This window comes from Solea senegalensis, linkage group LG5 (genome assembly GCF_019176455.1).
Source record: "Solea senegalensis isolate Sse05_10M linkage group LG5, IFAPA_SoseM_1, whole genome shotgun sequence".
Lineage (NCBI taxonomy): Eukaryota > Metazoa > Chordata > Actinopteri > Pleuronectiformes > Soleidae > Solea > Solea senegalensis.
Window position 1 is genome coordinate 216,930 of NC_058025.1, and position 22,604 is coordinate 239,533.

Consider the following 22,604-nt stretch of genomic DNA (forward strand, 5'->3'; position numbering starts at 1 on the left):
AGAAAAGTCACAAATGTTTTTCTTCATAAAGTTTCATTTATTTGGATTGTGGGTAACAAGGATAAAAGCATGTTTTGCTGGAAGTGGCCGTGTCTTTCCTTCAGTGGCTGCAGTTGGACGGAAGCGCAGCGTCTACTCTTCCTCCTGAAACCTCCAGATGGCGATGTCTCCGTCGTCGCTGCAGGTGGCCAGAAGCCCCGCCTCCTGAGGGTTCCAAGCGACGCAGTTGACGTCCTGATCGTGAGCCTTCTTCACCTGAGCCGCCAACGAGAAGATCGGCTGATCGCGGTCTGACGACTCGTCCTCCTTAAAGACTCGGACGCCATCGTCACCGCACGCCGTCGCCAGAGCGCCGGTCAGTTTACACCTGAACACGAGACAACGTTAGCTCACGTCTGATCGTAAACAAACATCAGTTTACACCTGAACACGAGGCGACGACAGCTCACGTCTGATCGTAAACAAACTAACAATCTTATTCTTGATTTATCGCCAATGAAGTCTAACGTTTGGTTGATTTTTAGAAACTGCAGAATCATGTGTAAATATTTAAATTTAGGGTTAACACGCACGCACGCACACACAATGTGGAGGTGATAGTTACCAGGCGACGTCGTAAACTGTCCGCGTGTGAAATCCAGACAGAGTGCAAACACACTTCCACGACAAATCACCTGTTTGACGACAAAAAGACGAGAGAATGTCGTCGTTTTAGATCAATGCAAAAGAAAAGTTCACATTTCCGCTCCTAAAGACAGAAGCTGATTAGTGACACATTGTTAATATTGATCTTTAATGATATTAACTTTGTCACTGAATGTATGTCATTATTTTTTTTCAAATTTGTTCAGGGCGTTTCGTGCAAAACAAACTCATATTTAAATTAAAATGAACATTTATATATAAACCTGAATTATGGAACTACATGCAAAAAGTGGGACTGACTGACCGTGAGCAGCTTCACCTGGAAACTCCTTCCAGATCTTGACGGTGCGGTCGTCGCTGCTCGATGCTAATCTGTGTCCGGACGCGTCGAAGGACAAACTCCACACGGTGGACGTGTGTCCGTGTAACGTGGCCTGACACTCCCAGTCGTCGTCCTCTTCTCTGTAAATGCAGATGTTGTTGTCGTAGCTGGCTGAAGCCAACAGCTGCTCCACACACACACACACGGATTAAAACAATATTATAAATCATCTGTCAGGACTTGTCCTGCTGCATTGATAAGCATCAGATTCATTGAAAACATTAAATATTCTTTAAAATGATTAAAATCCCAGTTATTTGTGTTCTATCAGAATTTGATCGTATTTCTAGTCCAAGTGATTTTAACTGCACAAGTAATCTGATTTCATATGGCTCTGTAATCTGAATGCATTCACGAGAGTAATCTGATTGTGTCCACTGAAATAATTCAGTAAGATTGATTACATAAACTCACATAATCTGAATAAAACTGATTACACCTGCTGAAGTAATGAGTTTGACTCCCTCAGTAATCTGTTTTCATCCAGTAAAGTAATCTGAATACATACACCAAAAACAATCTGAATACATCCCCCAGAATAATCCAAATTATGCACACTGAAATAATCTGATTACACCTCCTGAAGTCATTTTTAGAAACTATTCTCTCCCAGAATGGTAATCTGAAAACATTCATGGCAATAATCTGATTAAAACCACTGAATTAGTCTTCTTAACAGTCTGATTGCACCTGCTGCAGTAATCTTTACATCACATGTCATTTAGCAGACGCTTTTATCCAAAGCGACTTACAATGGAACTGAGTACAATCAGCCAGGGGTGGAGTCAAACTTGCGACCATGAGGGTACCGGTCTTAACCACTGAGCCACTCCACCCCCTGAATAATTGAAATAATCTGACTATTTACACATACTAAAACAAACCAATTAGATACCCTTAAATAATCTGATTAAAACCAATGAATTAATCAGATTACATGCAGTAAAGTAATAAATAAAGGTAATACATAATAATTAATAATAAAATTATGTTTTTGTTTCTCAAGTGGAAATAAACGCAGTGTTTTTCCTGTTAACAGTGAACAGGAAGTTGTGCAGAGTTCTGTGGTTACGTGTGTGTGCGTGCGTGTCTGTGTGTGTGTTACCTCTTGTGTTGGATGCCACACCACATGTTTGACGTTTGAACACGGTCACACTTACTCGTCGTCTTACTGTTCTTTACACACATTTTTCAAACATTAAAATGTTACAAAAACACAATGACGTCTGTTTCTGTAACATTAAAAACTCAAGTACCATTTTGTCACGTTCAATTAACTATCTGAACATTAGAACATTATTATTGACATGTTTTTCTAACGTTTTCAGTAACTCAAATATTGTTACTGTAACGTTTTGTGGATTTTGATAGAAAACTCTTTATAACATGTTTTGCAACATTAAAACCTTTCAGAACTAATTTTCTATAAAATTGCAGTAGGAGGATTTTTTTATTTTTGTAACATTACAACACTTTGTCACTTTCTTTGATAACACAGGTCATTTTAGATCAGATTACATTAGATTAATCCCACTCTGGAGACATTCACAGGGTTTTACAGCAGCAAAGTGAAAAGAATAGAATAATCAGGATTAGATTAGGCAAAGTTGTAAAGATTATAATTTAAACAAACATATGTCCATGTTTCTACAGTGTACACATTTAAAAGCAGGAATAAAAGTGATTGTTTCATTAGAAGAACGTGGTTAGGGTTAGACATTCAGACCTGCTCATTTATGGATCTAATAAACCAAGTGTGACACACTCACCTTCCCAGATCCACACGCTTTTGTCTCGACTGCACGTCGCCAGCAGATTTCCTGACGGAGCCCACGTCACACATTTGACCTCGTTCTCGTGACCTTCCAACACGGTGAGACTCTGCACCACAATCATCCACAGTTTATAAAAATGAGTAAAAACCACATCACAGACGCCGTTACTGTTTGTCTGTTTATTAGGAACTGCATTGTCCCTTTAATTAACTAATAATAATAACAACAACAACAACAGGAGCCAGTGTTGAGTGAATGTGAGTTTAAATGATGAGAGAACCTTCTGACGTCAGAGATAAAAGGCACCGTAGACGCTTTGATGTCTTTGACCTGCTACGATGGCAGGTTTGATCACGTGACTATATTACTGTTGAGTCAGATCGTCATTCACGACCTGGAACATCGAGGGGATATTTCTGTTGACCCTGAAGAAGCTCGGATGCATGTGGATAGAAATGTGATTTGATGAATTAAAGCACTTAGCGACGAGTCACGCCCACAGGAACCTGCCTGATGACGTTCGCCCGTGACAAGTAAAAAAAAACCTCACGTGAATTTGGATCTGGGTGCGGACACGATCGCCCAAGAACCAGACCAGGACTACATTGGCTTGAGCCTGGAGATGCTGAAGAGAAGACAGATTCTTTCCATTGTGTTGATTGCATTAATTGCATTACCATGGATTCTGCTCCTCAGAGTTTGGCACCAAACTGTGCTGAGGGCGCGGCCCGATGTGCTACCTACCATCCACATCATCACCCCCACATACAGCCGCCCGGTGCAGAAAGCAGAGTTGACGCGGCTGGCGAACACCTTCCTCCACGTACCCGCCGTGCACTGGATCGTGGTGGAGGATTCGCCGAGGAGAACGGCGCTCGTTACGAGGCTCCTTCGACAAACGGGGCTTAAATACACTCACCTCAACGCAAAGACGCCCGCAGACTATGAAACGCAGTGGGAAAATGGTGACTCCAGTGTCCCCAGAGGGACCATGCAAAGGAATCTGGCCCTGCGGTGGCTGAGGGAGAACTTTCACAACAGTCGAGCTGGAATCGTCTACTTTGCTGATGATGACAATACTTACAGCCTGGAGCTGTTTGAGGAGATGAGATGGACGAGGACCGTTTCCGTGTGGCCGGTGGCCTTTGTTGGTGGCCTGCGGTACGAGTCTCCCAAGGTCAATGCAGCTGGAAAGGTCTACGGCTGGAAGGCAGTGTTTGACCCCCATCGGCCCTTTGCCATTGACATGGCTGGCTTTGCCATCAACCTGAGACTCATCCTCATCAAGCCACAGGCATATTTTAAGCTTCGTGAGGTGAAGTCCGGCTATCAGGAGAGCAGTTTGCTTCAGGAACTTGTCACACTCAATGACCTGGAGCCTAAAGCAGCAAATTGCTCCAAGATACTCGTTTGGCACACGAGAGCAGAAAAGCCCAACCTCGTGAACGAGGGGAAAGAAGGATTCACAGACCTCCATGTGGAGATCTGACCATTTTCTCTTCTTCTTTTCTCTTTATACCGTAGATTTCTGTGCAATACAGCAAAGTCTACCAAGCTCCATGTTGTTGATGTTAAAATGTTGCTGGTCTGTTTGTTGTATGTTTATTATGCGCTGTTTCTCCACGGGGACAATAAAGATGAACCTTGACCTTGAACAATACTAAGGAAGTGGGGGCCTTTCACGGGGGGTTAGGACTGAACAGATAGATCTGGATTTTAGTTTTTACTCTTGAGAAGATTAAAAGTTCAGGACAAGATCTGAAGTTTCAGAGTAAAAACAAGTGAATCTGAAACCTCATCAAGAGCTTTGAAAAAACTATTGAAAAAGATCTTAAAATCAATTCTGAAACTCACAGAGAGTCCGTGTTTCTAATAACAACAACAACAACAACAACAACAACAACAACAACAACAACAACGGTCATCTCACCTCAAAGTCGTTGTTCTTCTTCTTCCAGATACACGTGGTTGCATCAAAGCTGGCAGAGGCCAGATAGTTTCCACACGGAGACCAGGCCACTTTCCTCACTGTGCGCTGGTGAGCGTCCTCCAGGACACTCTTACAAACCCACGCGTCTCCTGTTTCACACACACACACACACACACACACACACACACTGTTAGTAACAAGAGAATCAACTGAAATCAGCTAAACAGACATTTATATCTGCTTATTTTCTAGAAGAAACACAATATCTGCAACCATCATCGATTTGTCTTGTTTTTTTAAAAGAATTCAAATCAGTTTACTTCTAAAACTTAAGTACATTTTATAACAGAGAATTTTATTTCATACTTAAGTACAGTACAGTACAGTGAATGTCATAAACTTAGTAGTAAAGTAATATTATACAAAAAAGTGACTTCAAGTCATTTTCTGGTAAAATACTTGTACCATTACTTTAAAGTACTTAATACAAGACTGCTAACTTGACCTTTGACCCTCATGTGGAGGATAAATCTGTAGAAGACGGACAGATGATGTCAGACCGTTAGCTGCTCCTCCTCTTCTGTTGTTACTGATAACGACAGTCATTATCATGATGCTATGCTATGATGCTATGCTATCGTCTCTGACCTTCTCTTCCCCAGATCCGGATCACTTTGTCTCCTCCACATGACGCCAGCAGAGTTCCGGAACTATTCCAGCTGATGAACCAGCAGCGAGAGTCCGGGTGAGCGCTGAGTCTGTGCAGCAGAGACAGACACTCCTTCATCACGACGGTTCCACGCAGAGACACTGTTCACGCTGTCACTCACTCACTCACTCACTCACTCACTAACCCACTAACTAACTGTTTTGTCAGAGAAAAATATGTTTGAACAAAAGTTCAACAAATCGTCTTCAGCGCGGATATCGCCGCCATCTTGGACTGTCAGATTCCTCGCGCAGAGCATCATGGGAGTGCGGTCACTTTTAAAACTGCGTTACCGCGGCAACACCGCCACCTACCGGACTGGAATGACAAGAAAAATTCTATTACTAACAATGATAATAATCAGAAATGACAACGTTCTCACATGTTTTTGTTTTGGTCCACAAACCAAAATGATGATTTTTCTTCTTCTTAAATATGATCACATTTAAGAAGCTGAAACAATCATGAAAAAGCTGATGATCTAAACAGTTGACGATTCATTTATTAATCGGTTAATTATAGATTTAGCGAGTAATTTTAGGTGGACCTTAAATTTTGAACTGAACTTATATTCAAACACAAGACTTTTTAACATTGGATATAACACTTCTATTTATTGCCTTGATCACAAAAATGGAATAAAAATAAACTTTTTTATATTTTCAAAGCTACAAGAGCCACTGGTGAGGTTGCACACCTCTGGTATATAGTATACAAAAAGTCGTTTGTGGCCATAAGAGGGCGCTGTCACCTTTGAGATGACACATTTTACATCTGCGTCCACCTTCTCCTCTCCCCTTTGTCCTATTCCTGTTACACTAACTGTCCTCATGTCCTCATGTCCTCTGTTACTGGATTTATAGAAAAGCTCTTTCATTGTCATTCCTCTTCTCTCCAGTGCACTGGACGATATGCTTTACATGTTAAATAAGACCATGAATCAAACACTCAAGTGAAGATAAAATAAAACAGACAAGATCAACACAGCAGACGGAGACGCTGCCTGCAAAATACTGAGCTGTTCTAAACGTAACCATCCAAACACACTGCCAAATAATGACCTATCCCATGTCTGTGATCGGGAGGTTGAGGTTGAGGTTGCACTCCAGTTCCAGTTAAAGGAACGCACTCTCAGATTGTAAAATCCGACTTTAAGTTTTGTGATGAAAGCATGAAAACTTGTTGTTCCTTTCACCAGCAGCTGGTCACCTCTCACCTGTTAATCGTTACTCTTAACTCTTATCGTTAACTTTTGCTTCTTCTGTGACGTCAGTGTTTGTTTTTACAGAGTCTGGACTTTTCTCTGAGGTCACAAAACAAACGCTCGTCAATGTTTCCTCACCTTTAATCACATGTTGTTGTGAAAAGTCAAAACAGCAGAGAGAATATCTGTGATTTTATTATTCATTATACTTTTGTGTTTCAAATGATCAGCTGTTTAGTGAAATGAAGTGTGATTTTAACACATTTAAACACAATCTAATTACAATAATATTCATTCTCCCAGATCGATCTTATGTATGATCTTCCAGAAACTTCCAGAACAACATTCAATCTGCTGTTTCTCCATAAACATGTTATGGTGTAAATGATGGTCAGAGGTTTGTGTTTATCTCTGTACAAGGTGATTAAAGGTGCTTTACACAGGATTAAGAAAAGACATTCTTCCATTTAATTCAATTCAAAGGCGGGGCCACACCTGGACAGGTAATCTGTCCGTCACATAGACAAACTACCAAATGTGCTGTATTATTTTTTATTTTTTTTTAAGGGAAGATATATATGCATAGGTTTTATTAAAATGAACTTTAAACCAAACATTTCATGGAAAAATGTCTTTTGTTTTCTCTTGTCTTGTCTCTGACAGAGATGTTTATGCCAGATGTTCTACCTCATCCCTCCAGCATCAGTGTCTGAACCAGCAGATGATTTAACAGATCTGATCTTCACCAAAAAAATGAATTTCATATCGAGTTCAGAGCTTTTATTCTGAAAAACATCAACTTATTCAAAGAGATTCTTTTGTTAACCTAAACTAAATGTTTGGTTTGAAAATTGAAATTACTGCTGTCATGGAGACAGCCAGGTTTGAGGAGTAAATAACTACTACTAGTTAAAAAACTAACTAGTTAGGCTCAAAGAAGAAGCAGTAACAGTGTGAGTATGTATCTCACACTCGACCACATTCACTGGCTGTGAAGGCGTCGTCTTCCTAGAACACTGGACAGAACCTTTACTCAGTTTGCAGAGGGCAGACTGAGGACTGAGAACCACAAAGAAAACCTCAGGAGCTACGGATGCTGCTCGCTGTGAACAAGACAGTGGACCCAAATGAAGAAAGACAGTGGACCCAAATGAAGACAGACAGTGGACCCAAATGAAGACAGACAGTGGACCCAAATGAAGAAAGACAGTGGACCTAAATGAAGAAAGACAGTGGACCCAAATGAAGAAAGACAGTGGACCCAAATGAAGACAGACAGTAGACCAATGAAGAAAGACAGTGGACCCAAATGAAGACAGACAGTGGACCCAATGAAGAAAGACAGTGGACCCAAATGAAGACAGTGGACCCAAATGAAGACAGACAGTGGACCCAAATCAAGAAAGACAGTGGACCCAAATGAAGACAGACAGTGGACCCAAATGAAGACAGACAGTGGACCAATGAAGAAAGACAGTGGACCCAAATGAAGACAGACAGGACCCAAATGAAGACAGACAGTGGACCCAAATGAAGAAAGACAGTGGACCCAAATGAAGACAGACAGTGGACCCAAATGAAGACAGACAGTGGACCCAAATGAAGACAGACAGTGGACCCAAATGAAGACAGACAGTGGACACTGACAGAACCCTCCACAGTTTGCCATCTTTAAACAGTTGCTCCTCATATAAAACGTTTGGGGAACATTGATTTAGTATCCACTTGTGGACTGTGATAGAAAGGCCCTCAGTCAAACCGGGATTGGAACTGTGAGGCAACAATGCTAGCCACTTCAACACTGTGTGACCCGACGTGAGCACTCTTAAAAGAACACAAGGAAATAATTAGAACAGAAAAACGAAAAACAAAAACAACAAACAAGGACTTTATGGAAAATAAAGTGAATGAGTAAAGTAAATAAAGTATCTGCACGTCTGTCCAGTTCATTCAGGGGTTTAAATGAAAGAAGACACATGATTGGTCAATCGTAGGCGTGAACAAAGGAAGGTCGGTGATTGGTCGAGAGCACTCGGCGCTCCTCTAAACCTAGGTAGGAGGCGTCTCCGAAACGAGACCCGCAATGGACCGCCTCAGCGATTGGACGGTAGTAAAATGACGTCAACGTCACAGTCGGACCGTCCAGTGACGTTCAGCTATTCCTGGAAGAGGGCGTGACATTCTCGTGGCATTCTTTAGAAGCCGGCGTTTGTCGAGTTACCGGCATTTCAGTGTCGTCCGGTGAAGAAGAGACACATTCACACTGTTGTGTGCGCGCGCTATTTATTTATCGTACTTTAATTTTTAACATTAAAAGTGTCCGCCATGCTCGGTCTGTGCCTTTACGTGCCCGTGTCTAACTCGGACCAGGTGGAGGTGGAATGTTTCGAGTCCAAAGTGCTCCCGTCCGAGCTCCGGTCCGTGTTCGACAAGCTGAGCGTGTTCCTGCCGTCCGAAGAGTTCTCGACCTACCAGCGGTGGCGTGAGGTACGAAAACACTCTAAAGTCTTCATTTATGATCTTATATGTGTCACCATTGCTGTGTACTGACTCCGCCTGGATTCAATCTCATTGAATTTAGCCTCGCTTTTTTCACAGGAAGTATTAGCATTAGCACCGGCGAGTAAGAAGCCTTACGAATAGGCCGCACAAAAAGCCGGCTCGGAAAAAAACTCGATTTTTGTCACAATTTTGACGTCAATTTTAACGTAATATGTTAAACAACCACTAAGACGTGTGTTTCTGTTCATATTAGTCGTCTTCAGTTTGTATAGTTTCGGTTTTGATTGGTTTTCCAAGCTTACGGCAGGTCGCGCGCGCGGCGTGTCAGTCCGTGCAAAGGAAAATTCCACCCAAAAAAATTCCCCGTGTGAAATTAGGGAAGCGGCAAATTTCAGTGTCTGATCTCAAATTAAACTGTCTAAAAAGTCTATGAAACATTTTTAAAATTGTGTCGGAACACAAAATATATTCGTACAGTTTAAAAAAAATGTTGGATATACACCAGGAATTTCAACTCGTGCTCGCTAAACGCCTGAATTTATGCATATGAAGTTAGTTTGTGTCATTTTTATGTGACACCAACATAACACTGCTAATTGAAATTAAACATTCAAAGTAGTCCTGCTGTAAAATGTTCAATCATCACATACGTGTATATTCTGAAAACAGGACACAACGATAATCTGTCAATTATTTTCACGATTAATCGAGTAATTGTTTGGCCAAGAAAATGTTGATCAGTGTTAGTCAAACCTGGGAAAGATGATGTTCTCAAATGTCCACAAACCAAATTGATTCAGTGTTAGTGTTTTCTTTGTCTTTCTTTTCTTTATGGATTCAATATTCTCAATCCGAAATAATAGTCGTTGACAGTTAATTTAGTGATCCATTAATAATCCAGCAATTGTTTCAGCTCCAGAAAACATTTTTGTGCTCAAACTGCAGAATAAAGATTTCACAGGACAAACTGAATTGATATTACAATATTTTAAAGGTGGAATTGCCTGTAAAAGTTATTTTGAGATGAAAATGCAGCATCATCTTCTCTGTGGGGTTTTTTTTGTCTTAAAAAAAAGATAATCTTTCGTAGTCGCACATGTGTAGAAAGCTTTTGTGCTGATAAACTGCTCCACATGCAGTCGTTTAGACGCTGAACTGATTACAACCCAGGATAGATGAGATAATATTGGGCGTTGGTGTTGCAGCTTCACCTGCAAACCTGTCGCACGCTGTGGAGACACTGTGGCCTCAGGTGTCTCCAAGTACACAAATAACTCTGCTGTAACTCACTCGTATGCACTTGTGGAGGTAATTTGTGTGTGCGGTGTGACTGTCATATGGCTGTGCTGAGGGCAGCAGCTCAGGTTTCAGCCTGGACATCTGCTGCGGTCCTCTCGCTCTCCCTGAGGTTACAGCTCAGACGAGTTTACAGCAGTTGGCTGGTCGTCCTGCGGTCCAGGTCAAAGATAGACCCGAGTTACGCACGTCATTCCTTCACATTAAGAGCTCTGCCGCTTGGCAAGTGGGTCATGGTTCTGTCCTGCAGGACTGTGAAATCCAAGCTGGGGATAAATCCCGAGACAGGATCATGTTCCTGGCAGCGTGATTGGCTGGTTAATTAATTATCTGGTTATCTTTAGATTGATATTTTAGATGGAGCGCTCTTCCTGTTTCATAGTCGACCATTCATCTGTTTTAGTGTCACATTCTGCAGGGACTGATGTCTCCAACTATAAACTATGATATACTAGAACTATATAAACAGAAGTCATTACATTTGTCTTATTTTCTTGATTAGTGCTCATTGATTCTCAAACCTGCAAATGAAGTTTGTTTGTTTTTTATTCAGTTATTAAAACAAGGTTGTGTTTTTCATCTTTAATGTGACTAGGTTCTGGTTTCTTTGCTCCATATAACAAAGAAATCATTGAAATGTATTAATTTTCACTATGAACATAATTGTTGGTTGCAGCTCTGATTGAAAGTGTTGATCAGCCGGAGTCTCACGTCCTGTGACATGTTTGTTTTCTCGCAGAAAACCTCTGAGTTGCAGCACAGCGGTGTTGATGGACAGCTGGACTTTGAAGAGTTTGTTCATTATCTGCAAGATCACGAGAAAGACCTGAAGCTGGTGGTGAATAATGTCGACGCGAAGAATGCAGGTACGTGGCACTTGAGTTTCTCTGGGTTTCGTCTTTCACTCGGACTCTGGCTCATTTGTTTGGCTGGTGTGTGAGTGAGACTTTCTTCTTCTTTCCTTTTAGGTAACATTGATCCCAAAGAGTTCATGCAGTCGCTGCACGACCTCGGCGTGCTCGTTTCCCAGCAGCAGGCGGAGAAAGCCCTCGAAAGGTAGTTTATTTAATCCAGTTAATCTGCTAAAGGCCTTTATTGATGCACCGAGTTGGACCTTGACGCTCTTCTATTTTTAAAGCATGGATAAAAACGGGACGATCACAATCGACAGTGAAGACTGGTGCAACTACGCCATGGTGGAGAAGACGGACAACATTCCTGAGATCATCCTCTACTGGAAACACTCGACGGTGAGTTCAAAGACTTCACTCACTCACAGGAGATGAAAGGTTTCACTTTTACTGAACACAGCAAGGGTTAAAAAGAAATCAGGTCAATATGAGATTGGGATTACCTAAAATATGCTTCATCAGCAGCAGACACTGTGCGTCAGAAATTAAGTTAATGTTCTGGAAGGATTATGTAGACGGGATTACGTCTGGCTGTTACGTAAACGAGAGCCGCAGGTGGAGAAGTTATGCAGCAAAGCTCCCACAGCAGATGTGAGGGAGGAAATGATGTCTAATGACAGATTAGAGCTTCGACTCCTCCTGACCAGGTCAGAGGGAAGTCGGCCGTGTTACTGACCACACATGTGTTCACACTGTTACATGATCTGTGTCAGAGCAGTGGCTTTTATCAGAGTTGTGTAACAGGTCAATGATGACGCAGGAATAAACCAGAGGCGGCACAGAAACACAGATACGCTGATTTTTATGGTTCTGGTTCCTGTTAAAGGTTAATTTTCTGTTTTTAAAGCAGGTTTGGCCCACATTCACACACGCCAGGAATATTCTACTAAAATACAGGGGCTGTGTGGCTCATTGTGTCCTTGAATCTGAGCTGGAACACTGTTTTTATTCCTAATGACAATTCTGTTGAATGAAACCACAGAAGACGTCCTGTGTGAGCTCGCACATACCATCTGTGTCATGTGACATCTAAACATGTGTCCTCTGTGTCTGTGGCAGATATTCGACGTGGGCGACGACCTGTTGGTGCCCGACGACTTCACCGTCGAGGAGAAACAAACCGGAATGTGGTGGAGGCACCTGGTGGCAGGGGGCGGAGCCGGGGCGGTTTCCCGGACGTGCACCGCCCCTCTGGACCGACTCAAAGTCATGATGCAGGTGAGCTGGCACGGTTTGAAAAGTATATGCAGTCATTATTGGATCTTTCTCATTTTAAACCGCACTGTGATGTGAGGGCTGGGCGTTTAGGGCTTTGTACAACAGAATCATCCTCAGTTGTGGGTCACATGATCCGGTCAGCTGCTCATCAGCTCAACATCGAGGTTAAAATCTGATTCAGAAAAGTTGTAACAAAATCCTCTTTTATATCTGCAACAGCTGAAAGAAAAGTAGATTTTACTTGTTGACTATTTTCTCGATGAATCGCTGAGTTGTTTGGTTAAAATTTTCGTCGGTGAATAATTCAGTTTTAATGATTTCTTTGTTCTACGGAGCAAAAAAAACAGAAAAATCACATTTCTGAAGAAAACACAGATGATGAGGAATTATGAAATGAATCGTCAATGTTTGATATTTATAAAAGCTATAGATTAAGAGGGATTACCCAAGAGTGTGTGCGTGGTAGTGTCATAAATAAGTTAATGTTTAAAGGACAGTGTCGGCACTCGGGTCAGAGTCCGTCAGAGTCGTGACACGGCGGCGGCAGAGACTTCACCTCGCTGTCCGTCACACTCTCGACTGTAATCTTTACTCTGGATCTGTGTCACCCACTGATTGACGTCACTCACTGTGTTAAAGGTCCAGTTTGTCGACTTTGAATCCGACGTCGTTGATTTGTCAAACAAAGTCGACCCATTTCTTTTCTTGGCATAAGCTGAAATGTTTAAACTTCACAAAGTTATTAAAGTTTTCCATCGACCTCTTGTCTCGTAGGTTTATGGATCCAGAAGCAACAACATTTACATCATGAGCGGCCTGGCACAGATGGTCAAAGAGGGCGGGGCCAGATCCCTGTGGAGAGGAAACGGCATAAATGTCATCAAAATCGCCCCCGAGTCTGCGCTCAAGTTCATGGCGTACGAGCAGGTATGACGCAGACGCAGGCTTTGATGAAGCTGCGACTTCTCCTCGACGGCTGTTCACTGATTCTTTTTCTTTTTCCCCTCAATCCTATAGATTAAAAATCTCATCGGGAGCGAGACACAAACTCTGAGCATCCTGGAGCGATTCGCCGCAGGTTCTATGGCCGGCGTGATCGCACAGAGCACCATCTACCCGATGGAGGTGATTATCATCATCATCATCACAGCCGCTCTGAGCGCTGCACTCACACGATAACAAATTAACGCTGTTGTTTTCCCTCGCGTGTGAGCAGGTGTTGAAAACTCGTCTGGCTCTGAGGAAAAGCGGCCAGTACACGGGAATCTCTGACTGTGCCAAGCAGATCGTCAGGAGAGAAGGACTGAGAGCGTTCTACAAAGGCTACGTCCCAAACATGCTCGGCATCATCCCATACGCCGGCATCGACCTCGCCGTGTACGAGGTGAGGTCAAAGCGCTGTTTGAACTGATGGCTTAAATCACAGATAAGAGATAACCGTGACATCTGTGTTTGACCACAGCTGACCTCGTTACAGGATCAGACTGATGACTAAACTGTTCTTTCCCCTCAGACGCTGAAGAACAGATACCTGGAGCAGTACGCAGCCAACAGTGCTGACCCCGGGATCTTTGTCCTCCTCGCCTGTGGCACCGTGTCCAGCACCTGTGGTCAGCTCGCCAGTTACCCGCTGGCTCTGGTCCGAACACGCATGCAAGCTCAAGGTGAGGCCTTCACCAGCAGCTGCTAAAGAAACTCCAGCAGTTTATGAAGTCTATGATGTCTTTAGGAACGTGTTCACGTCTTTATCTCATGTTCTTAAAGACATCATAGATTTCATAAACTGCTGAAGAAACTCCAGCAGTTTATGAAGTCTATGATGTCTTTAGGAACGTGTTCTTGTCTTTTATCTCATGTTCTTAAAGACATCATAGATTTCATAAACTGCTAAAGAAACTCCAGCATTTTAGGAAGTCTATGATGTCTTTAAGAACATGTCTTTTATCTCATGTTCTTAAAGACATCATAGATTTCATAAACTGCTAAAGAAACTCCAGCATTTTATGAAGTCTATGATGTCTTTAAGAACATGTTCACGTCTTTATCTCATGTTCTTAAAGACACCATAGACTTCATAAACTGCTAAAGAAACTCATGTTCTTAAAACACAAGTCTTTTATGAAGTGGCTGTTTTCACCTCTGAATCGTGATTGCTCTAAATCATAAATCTAGTCATTGAATGAAACCACAAGTGACTCGCACAGGAACTATTTAAAGAGGCACGCCCAGAGAAGGAAGACAAACATTCCTCTCAGATCAAACATTAGCCAGATAACACTTGGCGATGACATTAAACTGTACATGTGGTTACGTTTTCTATCACTGGTTCATTCTTCTAACCCGTGTGTTTTTCTTTGATCTCCTCACAGCATCGTCTGAGAGAAAACAGCCGGTAACCATGACCGGTCTCTTCAGGCAGATCTTAGAGACTGAGGGACCCAAGGGTCTCTACAGAGGCCTCGCCCCCAACTTCCTGAAGGTGGTCCCCGCCGTCAGCATCAGCTACGTCGTCTACGAGAACATAAAGAAGCAGCTGGGAGTGACATCGCTCTGAGAGCTCACTGGGCCTCCCAGCATGTGGCGGTCGCTCGTGAGCCCGCGGCACCTCGTACGACAGAATCCCAGGACCGGTTCTGGTTCCTGTGAGGGTTCGTGGAGTCGTCGTCTCATTCTGTGAATGTCGGCGAGTTAACGACAGGAACAATATGGACAGTGATGTTTGGGGGTGATGGAGGATTTGGACTCTGTGAGCTCAGGTTGTCCCGACCACAACTGCTGCTATTTCTGTTTAAGAGACTTTGAATCTGGGACCAAAACCAGCGTCAGGCATTAATAATAAACTGAAGTGGTTTTTATTCTTCAGCGCCTGTTTTGAAGAGATGATTGTGTCACTGAGAGAGGAATTATCTTTGCACATGTGAGTCTGACCTCTCTCCACCTGTGTGAATGGATCCATCGTCAGGATTTGTCTTGAGTATTTATTTCCACGCCGTCCCCGTATTTATTTTTTATGATGTAGAAAGGTGGATTATTTTTTGTTTCCTGTCTGAAGAGCCAAACGTGCGACTGTTAAAAAATGTCAAATGAATGTTTTCATGTCGGGGAAATGGTCACCAGACGACGGCCTTATGATCACATGACCTTCACTACACATGAACGAGGTCGCGCGTGTCGTCGGTGTTAAAAATGAAGGGGTTTGGCGTCTGTACTCGAGTCACTTGTGGCTGCTGCTGACAAGTTCACATTAATAGAATCTGTTAATGTTGGTTAGTTTTATTATGCCCTTTAAGAAAAGGTATAAATGTCTTAATGTTCACCTCAGGTTTCAGGGAAAGTCGTTTTATTTAGTTCACCGCGATGTTTTTGTTTGACATCATTTATACTCAGAAAAAACAAGGGCTTAAAAAAAAGAACAGCAACATATAAAAAGCACTTTAATCTGAAACGGCCTCAGAATGTGACGTCAATCCAAGTCTGTTCCTGTGTTTTTAAGAGTTTTAATGGACCGTTTTCATGCAAATAAATGCAGTTTCTTGTTCAAAGTGTTTTCACTTGTGTGTGATTTTATTCTTAAACCAGACTTTCATAGAAGTTCAGTGCAGTGATCTAACGACTGGTGTGTGTGTGTGTCTGCTGCTGTCACTCACACCTCTTTTTAAACATGAATCCACAGGTCACATGATTTCCCAGAAATGAGAAGAGGAAATCACTTCAACATGACCATAAATCTCATTTTATTCTATACATGGCATAGCATTTTTTTATTCATGAAGTACAGATTAGTTTAATAAAAATATAACTAAATGGGATTAAAATGAAATGGCAGACGTGTCAGACCAGGAAGTTCCCTGAGGCTGAAACTCCCCTCTGTGACGCCACTTACAGTTTACAAGACGTAAATCACAACAGAACAGGAAGAAAACCTTTTCAAAATGAAGTCTTTTTCTGCTTGTTTGGATTTTAACATCAACGTTTTAACTTTTCTGAGGGAAAGTAGATGAGTAAGATTCAGAGTTTTGTAAAACTTAATCTTAGTGCCATTTAAATTCAACAGTGTATTCTACTAAACCTTGAACTGTCCCTTTAATGACATTTATATTAAACTGAATATTTTCAACAACAGATGAATAAGAAACAGTCACAGACCACAAAAACTTTACTCGTCTGAATTTAAACATATAAATATATTATTACTATTAATTAAAAATGGTTCTATTTTTGTTTTCCTTTGTTTCTCGGAGGTAAATCTAAAATGAGATTTTGCTACAGCTCTAAAAATAAAACCGGCTTTTTATGGTCAAGTTGAAGTGAAAGTATAAACTTTATTTCCTCTTCTCATTTGTGGGAAATCCTCCACAGATAAAATTCCACTTTCTGTTTTAAAACCTCGGTGTCAACTTTTTAAATCGTCTTTAAATATCTACTTTTACTCCATCGTGCTTAACACAGGACATAAAGAAAATGTACTTGACTGAAATATTATATATTATAACTATTAGAAATAATGGTGGTTTACAAATAAAAGAAGAAAAAACACTTGACAATAACAGAGAACACACACACACACACACAGGAGGAGGAGGAGGAGTTTGAGATTATATGATAGATTATATCATAGATGTACATTAAATGTCCTGCCCTTTTGTTCTAGGCCACATGTAATAAAACACCGTGTCACTGTTGTTGTAAAGTTTATTTATTTATGGGATGTTTTTTTCCTGTTAAATAAATAGATTAGAACTGAAATCCAGTCACATGACCAGAATTCAACATGCATTCAACTTAAAAGTATGACCTTTAACCTTCTACTGTCTTACATGAGAACCATATTTGTTTTAACCAGAAAGAAAGAATTATAATAATAATAAGAATTATTATTATTGTAGTGTAAATACTGTCTTTATTATATTTACCTGGATATTTTCATCAAATCTCATCCATCAATGATTCCCTTCATCTTAAAGAGGAAAACAACAACATAAAATGTACTTTTTCTTCTTCTTTGATTCCAGTATAAGATTATTTAATGACTCTCATGTCTTTATGTTGTAGTTTAAATATGTCATATTACTTACGTAACTTTCTGGCTCTAATAAAGGTCAGATAAATGTTTATTTAAATACATAACAAAACTCTGATTGTAGTGAGTGGATATACGTATGAATTCCCCCCTTAGAACAATTCAATAATAATATTAATACATAATCTGTAATAATACATGTTGTTGTTTTACTCCTTTATGTTGTGTTTGAATTATTTGTTGAAATGTATTTCTGAGACCTTTTCTTTGTAAAAAGTACATCTGTGAAGCTTTAAAAGAGTGGTGGAATAATAAAGTGTTCACAGAGAAGTTGCAGCTTTGATAAGAAGTTTAAAGTTAAAATAAAAGATTAGTACACATTATTATATTACAGCAGCTCACTGGAACTAACTGATAATAAAAAAACACGTTATAAACATACCCCTGCCGGAAGTTAGAAACAGAAAACAGTTTAGAAAACACTATATTGTTGTAAAGCGATAAAAACCTTTAAATACACTGACTTCCCGCTCAGGTTTGCATTTTGTCCTGCGGCGGCTTCCGTACCAAAACACGGAAGTAGTGACAGCAGTGAGAAGAAAATCAAAGCTGACGCGAACGTTCCTGAAAAACGCGTTTACTTCGTTACTAACAACTAAGGGTTACTTCATAAACGTACGTTTAGTTTCTAGTCTATTTATTCTTTAAGTTGTTGTATTATTTATTTACTTTAAACCACCACTGTTGCGTTGTTTGAGGACGGCCAACAATGCTAACGAAGAAGCTAAAGAGTTAGCTGTCAGTTAGCCGCGGTGCTAACGAAGAGCTAGTGTTTCAAATAATAATAAAAGTGTCGCTGTCGTGGTGTTAAAATGGCGCGGAGCTTGTTCCGGAGCGGGTGTGTGGTCCGGGTCGTTCACACGCTGCTGACCTGGGTCATCACCCTCATCCTGTTCCTACACGACACCGGTAAGTGCGACTGAAACCTGGGAAAGGGTTCGAGCTGAGGACGGAGGACAGGAGACACGAAATACACTGAAATAGACACGAGTACTAAACTAGAATACACGTTTACTTCGCGAAAATACACGTTTACTTCACGTCGTTTTCTGATATAAAATGTTTGAGAAGTAAAGGTATTAAAAAAGTGACGAGTCAAACCTGGAAATGATGATGTTCTCAGGTGTCTTGTTTTTGTCCACAAACTTCAAATGAAACTAGAAAATATTCACATTTAAGAAGCTAAAAAAATGTGAAAAAACTAGTAAATTTTCACATTTAAGAAGCTGAAAAAATGTGAATAAATTAGGAAATATTCACATTTAAGAAGCTGAAAAATCACACATACATGTTCTGAATATTATATATGTATGTGTATATATATATATATATATATATATATATACATATATATATATATATATATATATATATACACCATAATCAGTGAATGAACTGGCAAAGTTGTTCACTTTTATTTTATACAATGATGTAAGAGGATAACTTGCAGTGATCAGATGCAGCATTAGAACAGATGAATGGTTTTAATATTATGGCTGTTCACTGTAATCTCCAACATTCATAGTGAATACATGAAAAGGTTTGTTAAACTGAAACTTTTAAATGAAAACAGAGACTTGTAAAAAAAAAAAAAAGCTTTTTTTCAGGGCATTGATTTGCAAATGATCTTCATTCTTCAAATTCTACAATCTGTCATTATTAGGCACCAGGATTATGAAAACACATGATGCACAAGTTTTCACAGGCTGAGGTTTATTTTCCTGGTGTGAATGTTAATCTCACAGTTTGTTGTCGTGTGTTTGTGCAGATCTGCGTAAGTGTGAGGAGCGAGGAGAGCTGCTGCTGCCGCTGCTCTTCTTCTTCCTCGTGGTTCTGTCGCTCCTCTTGTACTTTGCAGTTTCTTTAATGGATCCAGGTTTTATCCTCACCGACTCTGTCAAGGTCAAATTAAACTAAAACACTAAGATGTTTCCTGTACTTTAAAGCATCTGTACATGTATTTCTGTTAGAGCAGTTTATGATTTAAATGAAGGGATTAGCTGATGTGATATGAGTGTGTCTGTGTCTCAGGGAGGTCAGGGGTCAGAGGAGGAAATGGAATCAATGATTCCGCAGACTTCGACTCCTCGGCTGCGTCGTTGTGGCTACTGCTTCCTACAGGTAACAACCAGCCGCTGTTTTCATGAGTGATGAGCCAAACTAATAAATCAGTATCTGTTAAAGCTCTCTGTCCATTATTTTCTTTCTAGTTTGGTCCAGAAAATGTCTGAAAATAGTGATCAGTGTTTGTCAAACGTTCTCAAATGTCCTCAAATGTCTTGGTTTTGTCCACAAACCAAAGTGATTGAGTTTTAATGGTCCCTTTGTTTTATGGAGCAAGGAAACCAGAAAATTTAAGAAGCTGAAAAATCACACAAACTTATCAATGGACAAAACATTTCCACGTTTGACAAACACTGGTTTCTAAAATATAATAGATTTTATTTCAACAACTCATCAGTTAAATTGAGAAAATAACAGGATTTTTTTATGAAAATAATGCTTCATTTTAGTTTATTATTCATTCAGTTCTGGATTAACACTCCATTCATTGCTGCAGCCAAACATTTCTCCTCATCTCTTGCTCTGTCTTTGTTTCCTGCAGCAGCCAATGAGAGCGAAGCACTGTCAGACGTGCGGTCACTGCGTGCGTCGCTTCGACCACCACTGCCCGTGGTTGGAGAACTGTATCGGAGAGCGGAACCATCGCTGGTTCACCGTCTTCCTGCTGGTGCAGCTGCTCGCGCTGCTGTGGGCTCTTCACATCACGCTGTACGTCTATTTCATCCGTCCCTTCTTTCCCTCTTTCATCATTTGGTCCAGAAAATGATGATGTTTCTCAAATGTCTTGATGATTCAGTTTTAATGATTTCTTTGTTTCATGGAGCAAAGAAAAGCAAGTAATGATATTGATTAAAGATGGAGTGATGGTTGCAGTCTTAGCCGTATCACACACACACACACGCACGCACACGCATCTTTATCAGGAGCAGAAATGCTGCGTCGCAGCCTCAGAGTGTTTTCCTGTGACACTTATCTTCACATTGTAGGAGCTTTTTTTAGAGTCTTTTCTGTTTATGTGAGATAACGTTAAGACGTGAGTGGAAAAACCACAAAAAACAACAACTGCAGAGAATAAATAAAAACACCTGATATCATTTTGAATTGGGAAACAAATAACCTCCAATGAAATGAAACTTAATTTCCAGTGCTTGTTATTTCAAACATACACACACAAATTGTTCTTCTTGGTCCATTAAGGTCTTAGTCTTGTCTTAGTCTTTGTCGTGGTCCCTTTAAATCCTGGTATTATTGTAAGTATTTCAGGTCTCAGCCCCTGAAAGTCTTGGTCTTATCTTGGTCTCTTGAAGACTTGGTCACTCACTCTCCCACACCAAAGTCCAGAGAGAAAATCAGTGATTTTAGCTGCTGCTCCTCTGCTGCCTCGTGTGGTCACTTTGTGTCACTGACGTTAATCTGAATGTTGGATTTCTGTCACTGAAGAGACAAAATAAGACATTTGAACTCAGTGATGGAGGCAGCAGTGTGTGTGTGTGTGTGTGATGTTAAAATCCCTGATTGTCTCTGTGGACTTTGGTGTGGGAGAGTGAGTGCTTTACAAGCTTCAGTCTCACAGTGAGATAAAGACGTGATCATGTGACGTAGATATCGTAGACTTAGTTTTTCCTTGTGTTTTGTGATCACTTCTCCGAGGACAGGTGAGACACAATTACACAATGTTCTGTCTTTACTGTTCCTGTGAAGAAAAGTCATCTCTTCACATCAGCGTCATGTGATCAGCGTCATGTGATCGTCAGCACTGTTCCTGTTTGACTCCCTCAGCTCTGGAGTGTTACCCGGCGCCTCGTGGGAGCAGTGGCTCCGCGTGAACTGCGTGCTGCTGGCGACGCTGGTCCTGGTGGGCGTGTCCTCGGCGGTGACGGCGGTGCTGCTCGGCTGCCACCTCTACCTGGCCTCCATCAACTGCACCACGTGGGAGTTCATGGCCCGCCACCGCGTCTCCTACCTGAAGAACTGCGGCGACGAGGAGAACCCGTTTGACCGCGGCGTCGCCTGCAACCTGTGGGACTTCTTTTGCATGTGCAGGACGGTGGTGTGGGAGGGGCTTTACCGGAGGAACGCCATGACGTCACAGCCCGGTGAAGATCACTGACACTGACACTTTTTTAAACTCTATTTGTACGCTTTGTATTTATTGACAATGAGACATTAAAACACTTCTGATACACAGTTATGTACATGTATGTGGTTATAGAACACGCCCACACGCCCACACACACACACACACACACATTCAGCAGCAGGAACATAAAGTGCTACAGCAGCTAAACAGAGCAGGTCATGTGATCACTGTCCTGCTCACTGACATGAATGAATGAATGAACACGTGTTTTTTAAATCTGTGACTTTACAGCTTCAGGACAGACTACACACACACACACACACACACACACACACACACACTCGGATCATTTCCTGGAAAGTTTCCACTGGACGTTGATATTTTGGGCGTTTTTATACATAATTGGACATAAAAAGTCTGCACTGATGAAACAACGACTAAATTCATCAGTTTGAACCAAAATGATTTCTATATATATATATGTCTATATATATGTGTGTATATATATATATATATATATATATATATATATATATATATGTGTGTGTGTGTGTGTATATATATATATGTATATATATATATATATATATATATATATATATATATATATATATATATATATATATGTATATATGTATATATATATATATATATATATATATATATATATGTATATATATATATATATATATATACATATATATATGTATATCACAAACTGGTTTGAATGATTTAAAAATAAAATCACTCCTATAAACCTATAAATCCATGATCAAAGTATTTGAGGATGAATTTAATCGTGGATCAA

The 22,604-nt window shown here is 40.8% G+C and overlaps 4 protein-coding genes across 4 annotated transcripts; 3 read left to right on the forward strand and 1 right to left on the reverse strand.

Annotated features, from left to right (window-relative positions):
- Nucleotides 1-16: 16 nt before the first annotated feature.
- ciao1 (cytosolic iron-sulfur assembly component 1) lies at nt 17-5,699 on the reverse strand. The gene is given in 7 exon segments (XM_044025623.1): nt 17-367; nt 605-674; nt 950-1,151; nt 2,133-2,182; nt 2,779-2,908; nt 4,733-4,881; nt 5,381-5,699. Coding segments are annotated over 7 exon segments (975 nt in total). The 5' UTR covers nt 5,520-5,699; the 3' UTR covers nt 17-132.
- On the forward strand, nt 3,359-4,291 carry LOC122769239 (galactosylgalactosylxylosylprotein 3-beta-glucuronosyltransferase 1-like). The gene has a single exon (XM_044025622.1). The coding sequence runs from the start codon at nt 3,425-3,427 to the stop codon at nt 4,289-4,291; it is 867 nt and encodes a 288-aa protein (XP_043881557.1). The 5' UTR covers nt 3,359-3,424.
- A 3,155-nt stretch (nt 5,700-8,854) lies between the features above and the next one.
- Nucleotides 8,855-16,114, forward strand: slc25a25a (solute carrier family 25 member 25a). Its single transcript, XM_044027057.1, has 10 exons — nt 8,855-9,132; nt 11,183-11,309; nt 11,412-11,499; nt 11,582-11,693; nt 12,414-12,572; nt 13,347-13,499; nt 13,590-13,697; nt 13,789-13,956; nt 14,086-14,236; nt 14,942-16,114. The coding sequence occupies exons 1-10, from the start codon at nt 8,971-8,973 to the stop codon at nt 15,124-15,126; spliced, it is 1,413 nt and encodes a 470-aa protein (XP_043882992.1). The 5' UTR covers nt 8,855-8,970; the 3' UTR covers nt 15,127-16,114.
- Nucleotides 16,115-18,156: 2,042 nt separating this feature from the next.
- On the forward strand, nt 18,157-21,903 carry LOC122770208 (palmitoyltransferase ZDHHC12-B-like). Its single transcript, XM_044027230.1, has 5 exons — nt 18,157-18,561; nt 19,421-19,554; nt 19,684-19,773; nt 20,258-20,424; nt 21,496-21,903. The coding sequence occupies exons 1-5, from the start codon at nt 18,465-18,467 to the stop codon at nt 21,824-21,826; spliced, it is 819 nt and encodes a 272-aa protein (XP_043883165.1). The 5' UTR covers nt 18,157-18,464; the 3' UTR covers nt 21,827-21,903.
- Nucleotides 21,904-22,604: the final 701 nt, after the last annotated feature.